This window comes from Haliotis cracherodii, unplaced genomic scaffold, assembly GCF_022045235.1.
Source record: "Haliotis cracherodii isolate W230 unplaced genomic scaffold, xgHalCrac1.p SCAF_1, whole genome shotgun sequence".
In the NCBI taxonomy this organism is placed as follows: Eukaryota; Metazoa; Mollusca; class Gastropoda; order Lepetellida; family Haliotidae; genus Haliotis; species Haliotis cracherodii.
In genome coordinates this window covers 20,745,324-20,763,566 of record NW_027266264.1, presented here as the reverse complement: position 1 = coordinate 20,763,566, position 18,243 = coordinate 20,745,324, and the positions used below count along the sequence as shown (strand labels likewise).

Below are 18,243 nucleotides of genomic sequence, written 5' to 3'. Positions count from 1 at the left end.
GTAGCCTAGTGGTTAAAGTGTTCGTTCGTCACGCCGAAGACCCGGGTTCGATTCCCGACATGGGAACAATGTGTGAAGCCCATTTCTGGTGTCCCCCGCCGTGATGTTGCTGGAATATTGCTAAAAGCGGAGTAAAACCATACTCACTCACTCACTACTATTTTTACTTCTGCCATATGCTCCCATGTTTTTTTCAGGTTTACATTTGACTTGCCTGTGCATGTGTTTGTGATGGGTGGGGCAGGATACACTCACCTTTTCGCAAACACCTGGTACCATCACTATTTGATAGTGATTGATAAATACATGATCATGATATAGTCAGTGTCATACATTCAACTCTGCTTTTAGCAGAGATTTCTTAGGAATATGGAAAGGGTTTTCTTACATATATTTACATAGCATTATTCAGTATGTAAATTAATTAAATTTGGCACACCAAATGTTTTGTTATTGATTCCTGGCCAGATGAAAACAGGAGATAAAAACTTAGAATTGTTTCAAGGTAGACACAGTGTCAACGGTATAAGGATCTATACCAAAATGTCACATTTACAGTATTAAAGAAGTTGTATTCAATAAATTGTGTCTACTTGACATCCGTCAACTTCAAAGTAATGCCTGTCAACAATTTCAAGGTGCTGTTTTCCTTACTGATCAAAACAGTTGGGCCTATCCATAACAGTCAAAGTGTGCCCATTGGTATGGCAGGATTAGTACTAAAGTATAGACATGGGTTTATTTGAGGTCCTGGAGAATCTCATAAATAAAATGGACTTGAGTATATCATGTTATTTACACATGACCTGTCAACAATACACTAGATATTTATTGTACATTGAATATTTTCAGCAGGAGTTTCCAATTCACGTTGGATATTCTGGTCAATACCACAAGAACATTAGCACTCATTTCAAAGAAGGGAATTACTGAAATGTTGTATATGGCTTATATTCTAACTTATGAACTTTTGTTCTTTTCATGTAACAGATACCAGAGGTACCGGGGGTGTGCATATGAATACTGGCTGTGACATTTTATTACCTTTCACCATGTACACTTACCAATTACAAATTTTGGTGGGCCAAAAATGTTTGGCCTACCTGCTGAAAGTTACATGTAAGAATGACTTTCAATAGATCCTTCTTTTTAACATAACGTTGATGTAACCCATATGTCCCATGATGATTTTTTCACAAGGATATTTAAGAAATGAGGCAGAGGTGAATTAGCAGGTAATCTTAGCTAAGGTTATTAAGTCCATTGATTTCATTGACATTTTGTCCAGTTGGTATATGCTGCTGGGAGACACAGTGTTTGTTTGTTGTATAACGCTGCACTCAGCAATATTCCAGCTATATGGCGGCAGTCTGTAAATAATCGAGCCTGGACCAGACAATCCAGTGATTGACATCATGAGCATTGATCTACGCAGTTGAGTGAGTGAGTGAGTGAGTGAGTGAGTTGGGTTTAACGCCGCTTTTAACAGTATTCCAGTTATATCGTGGCGTGTCAGCTTAATGTGGGAGGAAAGCCCGAAGTGATGCAGGTCTCAGACGTTTACCACTTCAGTGAAACCCACGAGCACGGGTATGGTGCTGACAATCATAGAAACATAATTAGGGCGAACCGGGATTCGAACCCACAATCATAGGTTTCTGGCATGCCCAAGGGACGCGACTATGCACAGCGAATCGCGGCGCCTTAGACGACTGGGCCACCGGTGCCCCCCCCTACGCAACTGAGATACGATGACATGCATCAACCAAGTCAGCGAGTCTGACCCCCCGATCCCGTTAGTCGCCTCTTACGGCAAGCATAGTCACCTTTTACGGCAAGCATGGGTTGCTGAAGACCTATTTTACCCCAGATCTTCATGGGTAGAGACACAGTGACATTAGATTGCAGTTGAATGGTTGTGATGTCGGTTTGATTCCCATCATGGTCACAATTTGTGAAGACAATACATGTTCCTGAAAATGAATATTGGACATTTATACTACTAAAAAAAGTTTAGAACCACCCAATTATTTCACATTATAAATTTAATCAGTCATGCTAAGGGTGGTCCTTAACTTGTTTGGAGTAGTAAGCTAACAGCCAGAGCTTACAGCTGGGAAGAGAACTTGTCATGTAAAGTCTTATTTTGTGGTGAGGTAGTATTTTGGTTCTATATTAAAGTCTTGCCACATGTTGTACCAGACATGTATGTGATTCATTCCATGGCTTGATTGTCATTCCTTCACTCGATTGTCTGGTTTTGTTTACTGGCCGACATCGCATGGCAGGAGTACTGCTGTGCTGCATCCGGCAATATATACTTACTTTATTATGCAAATTGTATGAATGGCGGGTGCTACCAGTTGGGCAGGACATGCTTACCCTTTTCGTGAACTGTTTTTCACTGATTTTCAGTGGTCCATTCATATAATTTCCACAGCTTTTGCCCTTTACGCCAAGTGGAATCTGTTTTGTCAGAAAATCTAGGTTGGTTATTCTCTTGCATTGAAAATTTATATTTAACATATGGAGCCCATTCCCATGGTGATGTAGAAGGAATAATTAGGGTAATTTAAACACAAGCCACTCACTGACTGTTTCTCTGAAGGTGCTGGAAATATGTCTTGCCATTAGTGCACATGTGCAGTAGTTGCTGTACTGAATACTTTCTGCTCCACGCCAACTCACCTGAAGGAGGATCTGCTATGGGTGGTTACTAGGGCACACACATTCCTACTGGAATAGGCAACAAATTGTTTCTGGAGATAAACTGTATATGTTCCTGACAGTCTACTAATAGCCCACTAGTCAATGCCCAGATATGTGCCCTTCCTTTGAGACAGTACTCTCTCACTACGTTGGACTTTCACCAGTGCAGTCTTCATGACAGGTATATCAGCTCATCTACAACCGGTCATGTGTGCAGGACAACCACTCCACTGTCACACTACTCCATGATTCCACTTACATCATTGTTGACTCGGGGCTTTCACTCACGATCATTATCTGTGATAGTTGTCAGGACCTTGTTGAAGCACCTGTCACAGGGTGCTACACCTGACACTGTGTGCAATACACGCTATAGATTGGGTCGGGAGTAATGGAGTGCAAACAGACATTCACTTGACTTGTCACTTGCCTCTGGAATATTTTATGTTTACTGCTTTGAATTAAAGAATGGGTAGCCAAATACTAATATGAAATTGATAGTTAATGTGACCCTAGAGTCCCATTCCACAACTAATGTTCATGTTTTGATTGTGTTAAGTCTGTATCAATTACAATAGTCACAGCAGTACGCTCTTTTCCTGGCATGACGCCATGTCGTGTGTGCTGTGCTTACTGTTGTAGATTCATAATGATGTTTTGCATTGACAAACTGGTATAAATATTTTAGGCATTCAAAAATAATTTCTTCCGAATTCAGATATTATATAACGATAACTATTAATATTAATGGGACCTGGGCGTATCAAAGAAAGAATGTTACTGTCCAGCAGACCCAACAACACAAGACATTCCACCCACCCAGTGGCCCCAGGAACACCAGACATTCCACCCCCCAGTGGACCCAGGAACACCAGACATTCCACCCACCCAGTGGACCCAGGAGCACAAGACATTCCACCCACCCAGTGGGCACAGCAACACCAGCCATTCCACACAATCAGTGGGCCCAGGAACACCAGACATTCCACCCACCCAGTGGGCACAGCAACACAAGACACTCCACCCACCCTGAGTAACACAAGACATTCCACCCACCCAGTGGGCACAGCAATACAAGACACTCCACCCACCCTGAGTAACACAAGACATTCCACCCACCCAGTGGGCACAGCAATACAAGACACTCCACCCACCCTGAGTAACACAAGACATTCCACCCACCCAGTGGGCACAGCAATACAAGACACTCCACCCACCCTGAGTAACACAAGACATTCCACCCACCCAGTGGGCACAGCAATACAAGACACCCCACCCACCTAGAGCTATAGATAGTGCCTTTAACAACTTAGGACATTTCAGTACCAATATTATTCCTATATTTCAGTAACACAAATAAGTTATAAAGTATTAGTAAGAGGCCAACACAAAAATAAGTTCAAGTATACACTGGAAACTACAGATCAAAAAGAGTGTGAAATGATACCTTTTACCTTTTATTTGGCTCCTTTGTTCATTGTAGTGGAAAATACATAAATTCTAAGTGCAAGTGGTTTGAAATGTTAACAGAAACATGTACATAAATTCATTTCTCTAAGAGAAGGATTGCTCTTGTTATGAGGTGTTTGTAGTGCTGATAGTATATTGATAAATTATTATTAAAAACTTTAGCTATGAGAAAAACCAATAAGTGAGTGAGTTGGGTTTAATTGCTGCTTTTAACAGTATTCCAGTTAAATCATGGCGTGTCAGCTTAATGTGGGAGGAAAGCCCAAAGTGATGCAGGTCTTAGATGCTTACTACTTCAGTGAAACCCACAAGCACGGTTATGGTGCTGACAAACCTAGAATCATAATCAGGGCGAACCGGGATTCGAACCCACAATCATAAGTTTCTGGTGTGTCCAAGGGAGGCAACTCTACACGGCGAATTGTGGCACCTTAGATGACTGGACCCCCTTATTTGTAAGAAAAATAGGGAAGCGTCACCTAACATGTTCTTTGGAACATGGTCACTCGATGAAGGGAATTATAAGATACTGACAAAAAGCCACACTCAGTAAAACATATATACCAAAAAGAAAGCATTATTGACAGTATGTTTCCATTTTTCAAAGTGTATTTCCTGTATGTAAATCTAAACTATACAAGTTCAGTTTCTCCTGCTTTCCCCCTGCCTTGTGTCTATAAATGGTGAATGGATTTTCCGGAGTTGTTATCTGGTAATTAGGATTCACCTGATACAGATAACAGTATATGTGACAGTAGGTGAGAGGTCTGTGTTTGAATCCCAGCAACACAGGAGTTCTGCTGGAGTCCAGTAGCTATGACATGCATATGTCAGTCACGATCAGTGCTATTTTCAAAAGAGGTGATCGTACACCATGTATCCATTTTGTTTGTTTGTTGATTAACGACTTAGTCAGCAATAATCAGGAATCTGGACCAGGCAATGCAGTGAATGACATCACGAGCATCGATCCACACAAGTCACTCAGTCAGAACACCTGATCCAGCTTGTTGTCCAAGCATAGGTTGCTGGGGACCAATATTCTTACCTGGAATCCCGATGGGTGTTTAAAATATGTGGGAGTTTCAGATATGTTGTCATAAAACCATACTCACTCACTCACTCCTAACACAATGAACAAATTCATGGAAAGATTTTCTACATATTGGCAATTATATATAATGAAGATTGATTATAAGAATACAAAATATTCATCAACGAATTCACATTAAAACATTGACATACTGTGACATTTTATCACAGCAGGTTGAAGGTTGCATTTAATCATGTAAATCAAACATTCATATATGGAGCATGTCTTAAGCCAAGAGGGGTTGTACCTCACACTAGTCTGAACATGGTAACTACACATGAATGTGTCAATCAGGGAGTACATTAGACCAAGTGTATGAAGTGGGACTTCTATTTAGCTGGGGATTGCCCTTATCATGGCACACAAAGCATGTATATATAACATGCTTGTCAACACTCCAGCACACAACAGTCACAGGTGTGTTCTATAACGGATCAGATATTATCATTAAGTATGGTACCGAAAATGTTGTTATTGTAGTATGGATTATTTAATTCATAGTTGTTTCTCTGACTTTAAAGAAACATGAGAGTGACAAATTCATTGTGCCCAATATGCACTCATAAATTATTGTATCCAGGTCAAGTGTTTCTGCATTCATCTTGTCAAAGTGGGAATATGTTTATCAGATGATATTTTATATTTTCAAATGAACATGATCATGATAGTTGATATTAGCATTAATCCTGATTTTTTTCTGTTCACTGGATAAAATCATATTTTTTTAAATAAAAAAGAAAGAATTTTTGAATCACTTGTATTTATTTAGGGTTCCAAAGTTCAAACAGTAATAAAGCTACTCACCAATATCACAGCATCTAGCAATGTTCCCTTGCCTTCAGTAATCAGTGGCAAGTTCTTCATTAATTGGCATTTACACCCAGCAAAGGTAACACTATTAATTAAGTGTTGACTCTCCTTCATTCACAACTTGACATTTAAGGAGCTGAATTTGTTTACAGTGCCAAAACTGATTCAAATATTCTTGTCCATGCTTCAATAATCTGACTAATCTAGGAGCCCACCAGGTGATCGGAGTCAATGCATGATCAATATGGATCAATAAATGATAAATCACCAATCAGGGAGAGCCAGGGGATCGCTGTCTTACCTTACAGCGCCAGTAATTGATCTCCAACAAATACATTGATTACATTTGTACATTTGCCTATTCATGGTTAGGGCAGTATGCTTGACTTGTCGAGCCCTAAATGTTGATATTTCTGTTAGCATCACTGACTGCACTTAATCAAAGCACCTAAATAATTGTTATACATCATCAGGGAGGAAGTATTTTTCTAAACATGACCAACAGAAAATTATTGTTTTTATGAATACATGTTCAGGCTTCAGTAAATTGCCTAATAGGCCATGATTAGGTATATAAGAAGGTTGGTATGAGCACTGCTATTAAGCATCTCTGTAGGGGGTACTGGGGATTATGGTGACAGTAACAGCATTATTCAAGCAGAATTTGATAAATATATATGACATAGCAATAATTTGTTATGAGATTAGGTGCACCATAATGGAATATATTGATGTTTCCTGTTATGGATAACTTGGTCTATTGTCAGCCTTTATAAGGCAGCTCTTCTGTTCTGTTGACCCCCATAGAACATTCTGATCAGCATAGTCAAATAATGAAAATTGGATTTTAGCTGTTAAAAATATTGCTGTTGACTGATCAAATTCTACACATATACCCAGTAGCCTAGTTGTGTATTATTATTGCGTGTCTGGGTTTAAGTGCACACTTATTTTCAAATACTGTAACAAATGTTAAAGAAAATATTAAATTGCAATTTTTTGGCGAATAACAATTGTCCTATATATATTTTAAGTCAGTTTCCGAGTGGAAAAAAAATTATGACATTGTTAGAAAGTATTTAAATGTCCAAGTGAAAGTGCTGAAATTACACGCTCCGTAATCAGCTTCCAAAACAAACATACTTGGGGGTGTAGCCAAGAAGTACTGGCGCTGCAGTGCATGACAAAGGTTTTCATTGGCTATGTGCTATTCTTATATATGCTGTTTCTATTTCTGTTAATCCTACAAAAATAACAACTTTATATATATTGAATTGTTGAATGCGGGAAATGTCACTTTTGATCTTGATATTGTGAATAATTTATATAACAATTAACAATCTGTAACTAACATTTTATCACTAGCACCCTGTTGGGTACCATAAACAGTGACTTCTTACTTGTCCAGCTGCTGGCCAGGGGATAATTTTGGGTGGGTGTGTGTGTCATATCAAACACTGTACGGGATCAGGATCGGGATCGGGATCGGGATCGGGATCGGTGGATGCTTGTAACACGTAGATAACGATCCATTTTTCCTTCACATCTCAAATTTACATTATTAACACAACCAAATGTGATACAGCATTGTGGTAATCGTTAACTTGTTTCTGGTTGGCGAGAAGTTGTCTCTTCTCCCTCATGGGCATGGGCCAGGTTTCAATACTGCTTCTTCTTCTTCTTCTTGGGGGGCATCAAACTAACTGGATTGAGATTCAGTGCTATCCTGCTCAACCGGCAGAATCTCAATAAATATTTGTACAGATTTGAATACTATTCCCCGAGATAATTTGTTGGTGACGACCCACTGCGGACTGGGCACTTGCCTGATAGTCTGAAACTGTGCAGTGCGTCAAACACTGGGAACCCGTTTTAACCCCAAAGAGGGGAATTCCCATAGTGGCAGAATTTTTTGTTTCGGTGTCAATTTCGCCTGTCATATTTAATCATCTGTTTTTATGCATTTTCCGTTTTGCAAATTTTGCAAAGTATTAAATTCTGCAAATTTGCTATGTTGACATTATTTGCCCTTTGAGGACACTGGTATCTCAATTAGAAATGTTTTGTCAAAGACATTTGCTGACAGGAGTGATAACAATCGAAATAATTTATGCTATCTGCATTTTTGTTTTGTTTTGTTTTGTTATGTAGTAAATGTTGTATCCACCATCAAATTAAAAAGGTTGAGGTTGATGTTGTGATGTTGCTTTTCTTGATTAAGTAATCTTTTCTACCCCTGTGGGTTCACACAGAAAAACAGCAAGTTGTTTACAGTTAAGTTATGCAAAGTGCCTTACATGAGAATTACAGACATTATATAAGCACCTTCAGAGGCCGATTCACAATGTAGTTGACAAGGGTATTAATGCACTACTGGTCATTGTTTTAGGAAAGTATTTGTATCCACTAGAACTGAATAAAGTAAAGCGGAAACATTACATGCAAATGTTTTAATAAACTACAATAAATTGTCATTAAGAACTTCACTTTACATGCTAATAAATGTGATTTATTCTGCCATCTGTTTTGGACATATAAAATATTATGTTTGTATTTTTTTCCTCCCAGGTCATTATTTTTAATTTGTTATGATTGCAAAATCTTACAAAACAAATGTAACTTATCTTTTCAAATGACAGTCAAACACCATTGTGTCAAAGTTGAAGGGACTTACGCAAATACTTCAAGTTTTCCAAGGTTCGACACAACCGAAAATTAGGAATAAAGAAGGAATATGCAGGGACCAAGCTTTTACTTCTAGACAACCATAAGTTTGACACATCAATGTTCGACACAACAGTGTTCAAATGTATCAAATATAGGTATGTTTTAGTCATTGCAAATGTCTTATGGAGAGAGCAAGTAAAGGCCTATGCATGTTTTTTAAAAAACAACTAAATGCCTGCATTTTACACATACCGGCATTAAACAATGTTAACATTTATTTAAGAAGTGATATGAAAAAGTCTGACCTGCCTACAATCAATGTAACTGTTTGCCATTACAATGTACAATACTATAATACAAGTTGCCCCTGCCATGCTCTTAACACAGCAATATGTACTCCTCCTGCCTTCTAAATAGCCTGGGTGCTAATTACTTTACTGTCTTATCAAGTTTCAATACATTCATTCGACGTAGCACATGCTATATCATTATTAAGGTCCACAGAGAAGTATACAGATTCAGTTTTGACAGCTGTTTGAGAACAATAATTCAAGCTTGAGTCGATATAGAAATGTATGGCAATGTAGAACTATACCTTCAATTTAAAAGATTTTTAACATATTAGACATTTATCTGGAATTACCTGTCAGCAGACCATGAAATCCTCACGAGTTGAAAATGAAGCAGCAGTAACCACATGTAACCATATCATCCATTTACAATCTCAGCACAATCACACACCCCAGCATAAGCCAGTTGTACAGTTAGTGGTAGGAACACCAATCATATCCACCTTGCACGATTATGTCCGAGTCCGCGGGGACAGATCTATATCCCTGTCAATGGGATAAGCCTACACACACTCAGGCCATTACTGACTGTTTTAACATTCCAGATGTAAATGATTGTCAGTTTGGCTTCATTGGCTCAATTCTCATTGGAGGTGTATGTGATCATTTTATTGACCATGTGCCAATCATAACTTTTTTGCATGACCAGTTTTGATGTAACTTAATATTTGTGTGTTTTGATATGGTGTGGTATTTGATTTGTTAGAACTAAAGATGTGTAGATTTGTTTGAAGTTGAATAAAGACTGGAGATATAAAGATGAATGTCGATTGAAGTTTTTTGTTATGTCCTCAAGGCATAAGATTTGTGTGTGGCCAAATGGTGCCCAACATGCCATGATCTGATAAGATGTTTGACTTTATTGGATGATTAGCCAGTAGTATTTAATGGGTTCATGGATTTCAAACAGAACTGCATTCTTATGGAAGACAGAATGGAAGTATTGTTTTAACTTCCTGATTTTTTTTATGTTCACATACATGTTATGTTTTCAGGATAAGTGTATGAAAATATATTGTTTTCTGATATTCATCAATATATATTTTTTTCATTTGATAAGCTAAATCCAAGTAACATATTTAGATTGAATGAAATATTCCAGTATTTACCACAGTATTGTTAGTTTTGGTATAAGGTTAGTGTTTGTGTCCGCTGATTGAAGATACTGTGTATTGTAGGTCATGTAGTCAATGGAAGCCACGTGATATAGCGCAAGCTATCCTCAGCTCAATCAAACAGCTATTTTCTATCAAATTTGAATATGTTTTAATTCTTTTACAATGGCAGATTATGCGTGTTGGTTACAAAAAAGTATCACTCGGGGTACATGGGGTTTACACATCCCGCGGTAGGTTTTATACCACGAGCCAGAGGGAGTGGAAAAAAATTAACAAGGGATGCATAAAACCCCTTGTACCCCGAGTGATCCAGTTACAACAAATTTATCTTACCAACATGTTTTAATATGACATTGTAAAATAATTCAATCAAATTCAAAATTGATAGAAACCAGTTGTTAACTTGTGCTATATCATGTGACTTTCATTGACTCGAAAAAAACCATGCTGCTTTTGGCTTAACAGTTTGGTATAATCCTGGCAGAAATCCATGTGCCGTTTCTTTTCTTCATGGCAGGGTATAAGGGATTTATTCTCTCACTGAGAAATGTATTTCCCACCTAGGCGGGATACATAGTATTTTATCAAAATCATGTGATATAGTCAGATCTCATCATTCTGACATGGAGGTATGATAATAAACAGTGTTTCTGTGAATTTACTAACAATCTAGGACAATGTCTAAATGGCAAAGGACATATCTATCAACAGATACAGATATAGAGATAAGGACATGGCCCATCCTCAATTTCTTTATATTCCTTTGAGTGGAAGAAGCCAGGTATATGGTAGTGATGGGATAATGACTTACGTGTGATGGTGAGAGGCACTTAAATGAGGTGAGGTGAGGTGAAATGGGGTTTAGCGTTTCGTCCAAGATTATTGCACTTATATAGCGATGTGCATGTATGTGTGTGTGTTTGTGTGGCTGCTTGTACTTATCTGGACTGATGCCGATTTATAGTGCTAGCTCACTGAGGTACCATGCCACAGTTTAACATGAATACACCACTCAGACACAGTTTACTGACTATGAGCCGACCAGTCCTTGTTTTAGCCCCAAGATAGGTTAACAAGAGGTACCATCTTTTACCATCTTTTGGTATGACGCGGCTGGGGATCGAACCTCGGACCTTCCACTCTCCAGGCGGAAGCTCTACCACTAGGCCACGGGTGTGGTCAGCACTTAAATGAAGGTGCAATACCTAAATTGCACTGGAAATAATTGTTTACTGGTACTTTGTGCTCCCAACATAGAAATATTTTGCCATTGCACATATCAGTAATATTTTCCACTACTTTATGCATGAGTTACTTGTATATTCATTCTTATGATGTGGAAATTTGAATGGGGGGGTATACTTTCAGACTTTACACCGGTAAGTCAGCCATCATCATTCACTGATACATGCCACTAATTGTGACCTTGTTAACACACTTATTTCTGCACAGTGATATTTATTTCGTTGTGTTATACATGTCAGTCCTGTATTATGGCCCTTCTGAAATACACTGAAGCAGACTATTTAGTTATATTTTACACCTGTTTGGAAATGCCCTTTCTTTAACATGCAGTAATCTCCACAAAGTACAGGTTAAAATATAATTGTTTAATACATATCTCTATGTCAGGGAGAACTTGCATAAAGATAAGATCATTCTTGAAACTGAACTTTTCCTATGCCAGTGACAGAAGCTGTTAAACTGAACCGGAGCCTGATGTATGTGAATGAACACCAGAAATGTGTCATGGAGCAGCAGAAGGCAGACCTCCACAGATGTCAGCAACAACTGGTCACTCTCAGGACACAGTTGGAAAGTCAGCCAATCATCACTGCTGACACAGAGGAGCTGAATCAAAGACTTGCATCACTGCAGTATCACCTGAACCTGGTAGGCACCATACCTTATCAAATTTGAATGAATTACTATAATTTTACTGATATGAATCTTGCACAAAAGAAGTCTTTTATCAGGTCCCTAGAAAGCTGCTTGTATACATTACATGTTTTATGCACACACACTGTACTGCTTAGCTGACCCGTGAAGATCCGGGGTAGAATAGGTCTTCATCAGCCCAGGCTTGCCTTAAGAGGCGACAAACGGGATCAGGTGGTCCTGCTTGCTGATTTGGTTGAAGCATGTCATCGGCAGGGTATTGATTACATATATGATTTGATATCTTATACAGGGAGTTTGCAATTTACTGCTATCTGCTGAATACCTTTATCATACTCACAACTGTATATAGGCCCAATATACAAAATCTTATTTAGGGTGAGATGTTGGGATATTCTTTCATAAATTGAACTATAGTTTTAAAAACTTCAAGAATCTGCTTGGTCAAAACTATATCTCATGCACATGCACATATTTTGGGTGTTAGTCAGATGCATCCAACAGTGGAACGTACCCACTGTTTAAAGACATATTAATTTTGTTTGATGAATAACTATTTTATTGTTCGTACTGACATTGCAGGGCTACTCCTTGCCCTGTTCATCAACATTGACAATCAAGATTTCAACCAACAATAAAGAAGTTGCTATTCCTAAAACTTTCATGTCTTCATCTTCTAACTAAATTCCTGTCAAAGATTATATCAGTTTGAGTTTATCAAGTTATTGTAACAACCATAAACAAAATCACCAGGTAATGAGGGAAACAATTGCAACGAAACTCATCAGGTAATGAAGGAAACAATTGCAATGAAACTCATCAGGTAATGAAGGAAACAATTGCAATGAAACTCATCAGGTAATGAGGGAAACAATTGCAATGAAACTCATCAGGTAATGAAGGAAACAATTGCAATGAAACTCATCAGGTCATGAGGGAAACAATTGCTATGAAATTCATCAGGTAATGAGGGAAACAATTGCAATGAAAGTTGTCAGGTAATGAGGGAAACAATTGCAATGAAACTCATCAGGTAATGAGGGAAACAATTGCAATGAAAACAGTAATAACAATGAGAAGTGGGAATGTTCTTTATTTGCATCACATTTGTGAATCACGCCAACAAAACGTATTCCTCATAGGTTGTGGAGCAGAGGTGTGCCCTGGAAAAGGAACTAGATGACTACAAGGCCAGACATAAGGTAGGGCTATAACAGAACAGACTCATAGGGTGACCCACTGTGCTGTGTGAGGGGTTGTTAAGGGGGAACAATCAGCATCAATGTAGAGTAGTGGCGGTTTTCTTGTGCATATATATATATGGTGCATTTTGAACTTTTTGTAATGAATTGCTCAGATTGTACAAAGAAGCTTATTTTCATGTCTGTCATTAATTAGCAGCTCCATGTTTTTCTAATGCCACACACACACAAAGATTATTGACATGAGATATTATTCTTCCAGGGACATCTTCCAAATGGCCCTGGGAAAATCTTTTTGCATATATATATTATGATAAGCTCATATGGAAAAAATAAGTTGTTTATAGTTGGTTTCTAATTGTCTTTCAATTATTTTATCTCTCAAAAATCATTGCTGTTATAATTGAACACAGTTGATCTAAAGACAGCTAGATATTAATCAAAATTACCAGAACACAAAATTATGATCAGGAACACTATGGGTATTATTTGAAAACAATACTACATGGCAACAGTTGAGTCAGTATTTCTACAAACATGGATATCCTTCAGTGAATTCATGACTTTATTGTCAAATCAAAAGATTTGAGTACCTTTTATTTAGTGCATACATTGGAAGACTTCATTATTATATTTCACTGACTTCAGTATGTTGGCTTTATGAATTTCATTTGTGCATTTTGTATAGCACTATTTATGTTTGTATGTTTAGCACTACCTTTTCATAACTATATATATGGGGTGAGGTGAAATGAGTGAATGAGTTAATTTTTTTCATCGCGTTGGCATTATTTCAGCCATATAGTGATTGAGGTGAAATGAGGTTTAACATCTCGTTCAAGATTATCAAGATTATTGCACTTATAAAGTAACATGCATGTGTGTGTGTGTGTGTGTGTGTGTGGGGGGGGGGTTGCATGTACTAGTCAGGACTAACTACCAGAGTTGTGTCCCTTGGGCACACCAGAAACCTATGATTCCGGTTCGCCCCGATTATGTTTCTAGGTTTGTCAGCGTCATACCTGTGCTCATGGGTTTCACTGAAGTGGTAAACGTCTGAGACCTGCATTACTCCAGGCTTTCCTCCCACATTAAGCTGACACGCCGCGATATAACTGTAATACTGTCAAAAGCGCTGTTAAACCAAAGTCACTCACTCACTCACTCACTCACTCACTCACCTTAAAGCTGGCATCAGACAGGGTGAAAACAAATACGATCTTTTAATGTCTTTTGGTATGATGTGACTGGGGATCAAACCCCGGACCTTCCGCTATCCAGCCAGACGCTCTATCACTAGACAACAGAGGCAGTCTCATTTTGCAGGACAAGCAAAGTCCATGGCAGGCATGATGGATTTCAAACAGTTTGGGGAAAATACTATAAATCTTAAAATTAATGTGTCTCGAAAGTAATACGAATGCTGACCCCTAGCCATACTGGCTACATAATGATGCAAGAAAAACCTATTACTATTTTTCATGATACTTGCACTTTAATGGTGTTTCTATTGTAGATTAAGAACATGTAGAACCAAAAATAACATTGATTTAACAAAGACTTACTACAATTTACAGGTTTCTCTAGATGATCTTCATGAAATGAATAGTCTGGTAGAACGACATCTTGACAATGCTGACCAGCACAGGTTGAGAAATGCAGAACTGGATGAAATGAACCAGACCTTGAAATCCATGATGAAGTTGGGTGAGGAGGAGGTGGTCAAGCTGCAGCAGGAGTTGGATGTGGAGAGGGTTGTCAAGGCAGAGGCACTCACTCAGTGGAGAACACAGGTCACAGTAACATTCAACAGTTGTCACTTTGCACTAATTAAGAGAGTGTGTCAGTTATGATGTATGGCACAATCAGCAATACTGAAGCTGTATTTCGGCAGCCTGTAAATAATCAAGCCTGGACCATGAGTATACATGCTATGACAAACTACCAGCCAGGTCACTTAGGGTGACTATTGAGGGCATTTTTACGATTGCAAAAGTGTTGCGAAAGTTTGAAAAGTGCCTCTACTATCATATAATGCAGATTTCCTTTCACTAATGATTACATGGTGACATGTCCGCCAAATTATTTATGTCATCAACATTGTATAAATGTATACCTACATGTTTCTTTAAGCAAGTTTCATTTTGGATTTGAATGAATGGAACAATACGATAAACTAGATTTTATGATGTCATAATGACTTTGGTGATTTTATTAATTGTCTAGGGAGGCGTTAATGTTAATTATGGACAATTTGACTTGCCCATATCAGATGTATTGTCATCTGGCAGTGGTCAATTGGTTGATGAATTGCTTATGTTCCAACAAGTCCAATGTAACCATCCAATCTGCATTAGTTGGCTCTTAGAATAATCGAGCACTGGGACCTATTGTTCCACAGTAATCACACAGGGTAATAGTGAATGTTGTGGAACACATATAGACGTCTTTCATGTTCAATTGTTAACTTTCAGGAGGAGGCCTTGAAGACTAACCTTCAGGTTCTACAGAGTGATCTTGCGGCCTCAGATGAAGCCAGAACAGGCCTAGAAACACTGAACCTTCAGCTGGAGGAGACTAACACCAAGCTGACACAGCAGTATCAGGAGGTCAAGATAAGCTTGACCATTCATGTAGATCTTCAAGAAACCTGTATGGCCTTTTTTAGGACACATTTCCACTGCAAAGATTCCATCAACTGTTCTGAAAATCATTTCATCATTTTATGTCTGCCTCAAGTGCTTTTATGAACAGATAGCTCATTGTCACAATATGACTTTTTCTGTATCCTGTAAGATGGCTTGTCCCTGAATGACATGGTCATTTAAAACAAAATATTAAGAATTAAATATGAATGTAATGCAGATTTAGTTTGTCTATATGATATCCCATATTTTGTCCTTAAAGGGTGAAATAAACTCTGTATATTTTCAGGCTGTTGTAGACAGGGATAAGACAGATGCAACACAACAGACATCATTGAGCTACTTCAACACTCAAATCATTGAAACACAGACAGAGAATGAAACATCAATTGTTTCCACTCAGACAATAATCAACACAGCTGACGGCTCTGTTCAGACTCAATGTGAAACAAACTCTGCCTCCTCCCAAACACACAATCAGTGTGTCAGTTCAACATCTCAGACCATTGTTCCTCCTCTTGCTAACAGCTCTTCCCAAACTGATGGACAAGACCTATCTGAACATGTGGCACCATGTTTGGTGGGTGAAATGTGCCTGTTGCCTCAGAAAGGGGAGATTGTCCATGCAGAAAGCAATGGATTGGAAACCGTGGAAACACAGGAGAAGAGCGTGTCAACAGTTCATGAAGTATCTGAACCAGAACTAGAAACTGGAAGTTCTGGAGAGATTGACATGAATGATGATGCAGGCAGAAGTGCAAGAGATTCGGATTCTTGTATCATTCTGGAAATACCAGACATACCCAAGAATTGTGATAGCAATAGTTTGAAAAGTGATGGCATATGTGGGGAAGATGCTCTTATTTCAGCAGATAGTCCAGCTAATAACTTTACAATGACAGTGTCAGAACCCTATCATGATATTTCCTCTAGACACGGAAGAAATCTGTCCACTGTTGTATCAGGGACTGCCAGTTCCAGTTCTGACACACTACAGTTCTTACCCTTACATCGTTATAAAGCAGAACAGCAATCTGGAGGACGTAGAATGTCTCTTCCTGTTGCACAGCACAGGAGGCAAATGATGTGCAAAGATTCACCACTTGCAAAGTCACAAAACTATTCTGAGTCAGACTTATACTTAAATAAAGATAAACACACAAAGGTTAGTCCAGGTAGGTCACAAGGTGTGAAGATCAGATGTCTGTATTCAGAAAGTCCTGTGTTATGGGGGGCACCTTGTCCTGGGGAAGAGCCTAAGGACATATCTAGGCCGAGTTCTACCCCTCAGCCTGATGCCTCTTCCTTTGCTTCTGTGTCAGAAAAGTGGTCAGTCTTGGTGGAAGCAGAAGAGCAAGCGAAGAAGCGTACATCATCACCAGGCAGAAGCCCTCGATCTACACCAAAAATGGGACTGCGTATTTTGAGTGAAGCATCACCTTCTCGGAGAAGAAGTACAGGGTTTGAAGAAATTCCACCTACAGCTAAATTCTTGATTGATGGGTTTGAATCTAGGTCTTCAGTATCCCCAGGAAAGAAACTACGAGAGTGGACACATGATGATGATGGTCAAGGTCCTTCTGCAGCTGATGAGGACAGAAATGCCACAGAATATCGAGGAAGAACTCCACAACAGATGTCCCCAAAAGCTCTCAGAGATGCAGAGTATTTGATTAAAAGCCAAAAAGCCAAAGTCAGCCCTAGAACACAGAGGTATTTAAGTGCACAGAGATGCCTTCAACTTCAAGCTTCAACGATAGGACCATTTGAAATGAGCGAAGGAACCAGTTTATATGTTGGCAAAAAAGCAGTTGCTAACAAACAGCAAGGTAGAGTTTTAGAAATAAGCTTTCACTTTGAGCTCTGATATAATAACAAGAACAAATTATTATCTGATGTGTAAAACTAGAAAATAAAAAGAAAGAAAGGTAGTCTGTGTTCAAAACAAGAATTCTGTAACAATGCCCATGTCTAGATTATCTGACAAAACAGATGAACATTTGACGTAAAGGGCAAAACAGCTGTGAAAATATTATGAAAGGACCGCTTAAAATCATTGATGACACCAGGTGTTCACAAAAAGGGTAAGCATGTACAATTTACAAAACAATACTGAAAAACAGATTTTGCCCATTTAGATTTATCAGAATTTTTAAAAACTGTTCAACAAGATACTGTTGAACATTTAGATATGTCCCTGTGCATGAGCAGCTTTAGTCCACTAGTCCTTATAATGAGAACATATAGCAAAACATTTATAAACGGCATATTTCTACTTAT

The 18,243-nt window shown here is 38.5% G+C and overlaps 1 protein-coding gene across 1 annotated transcript in view; it reads left to right on the top strand.

The window, feature by feature from the left end:
• Positions 1-18,243, top strand: part of LOC139461695 (uncharacterized) — a 162,351-nt gene that overhangs the window by 142,084 nt on the left and 2,024 nt on the right. The window contains exons 6-10 of the mRNA XM_071243158.1: positions 11,905-12,110; positions 13,259-13,318; positions 14,896-15,111; positions 15,793-15,951; positions 16,253-17,792. Of these exons, the coding sequence (XP_071099259.1) occupies positions 11,905-12,110; positions 13,259-13,318; positions 14,896-15,111; positions 15,793-15,951; positions 16,253-17,792 (2,181 nt within the window). The remainder of the gene's footprint in view (positions 1-11,904; positions 12,111-13,258; positions 13,319-14,895; positions 15,112-15,792; positions 15,952-16,252; positions 17,793-18,243) is intronic.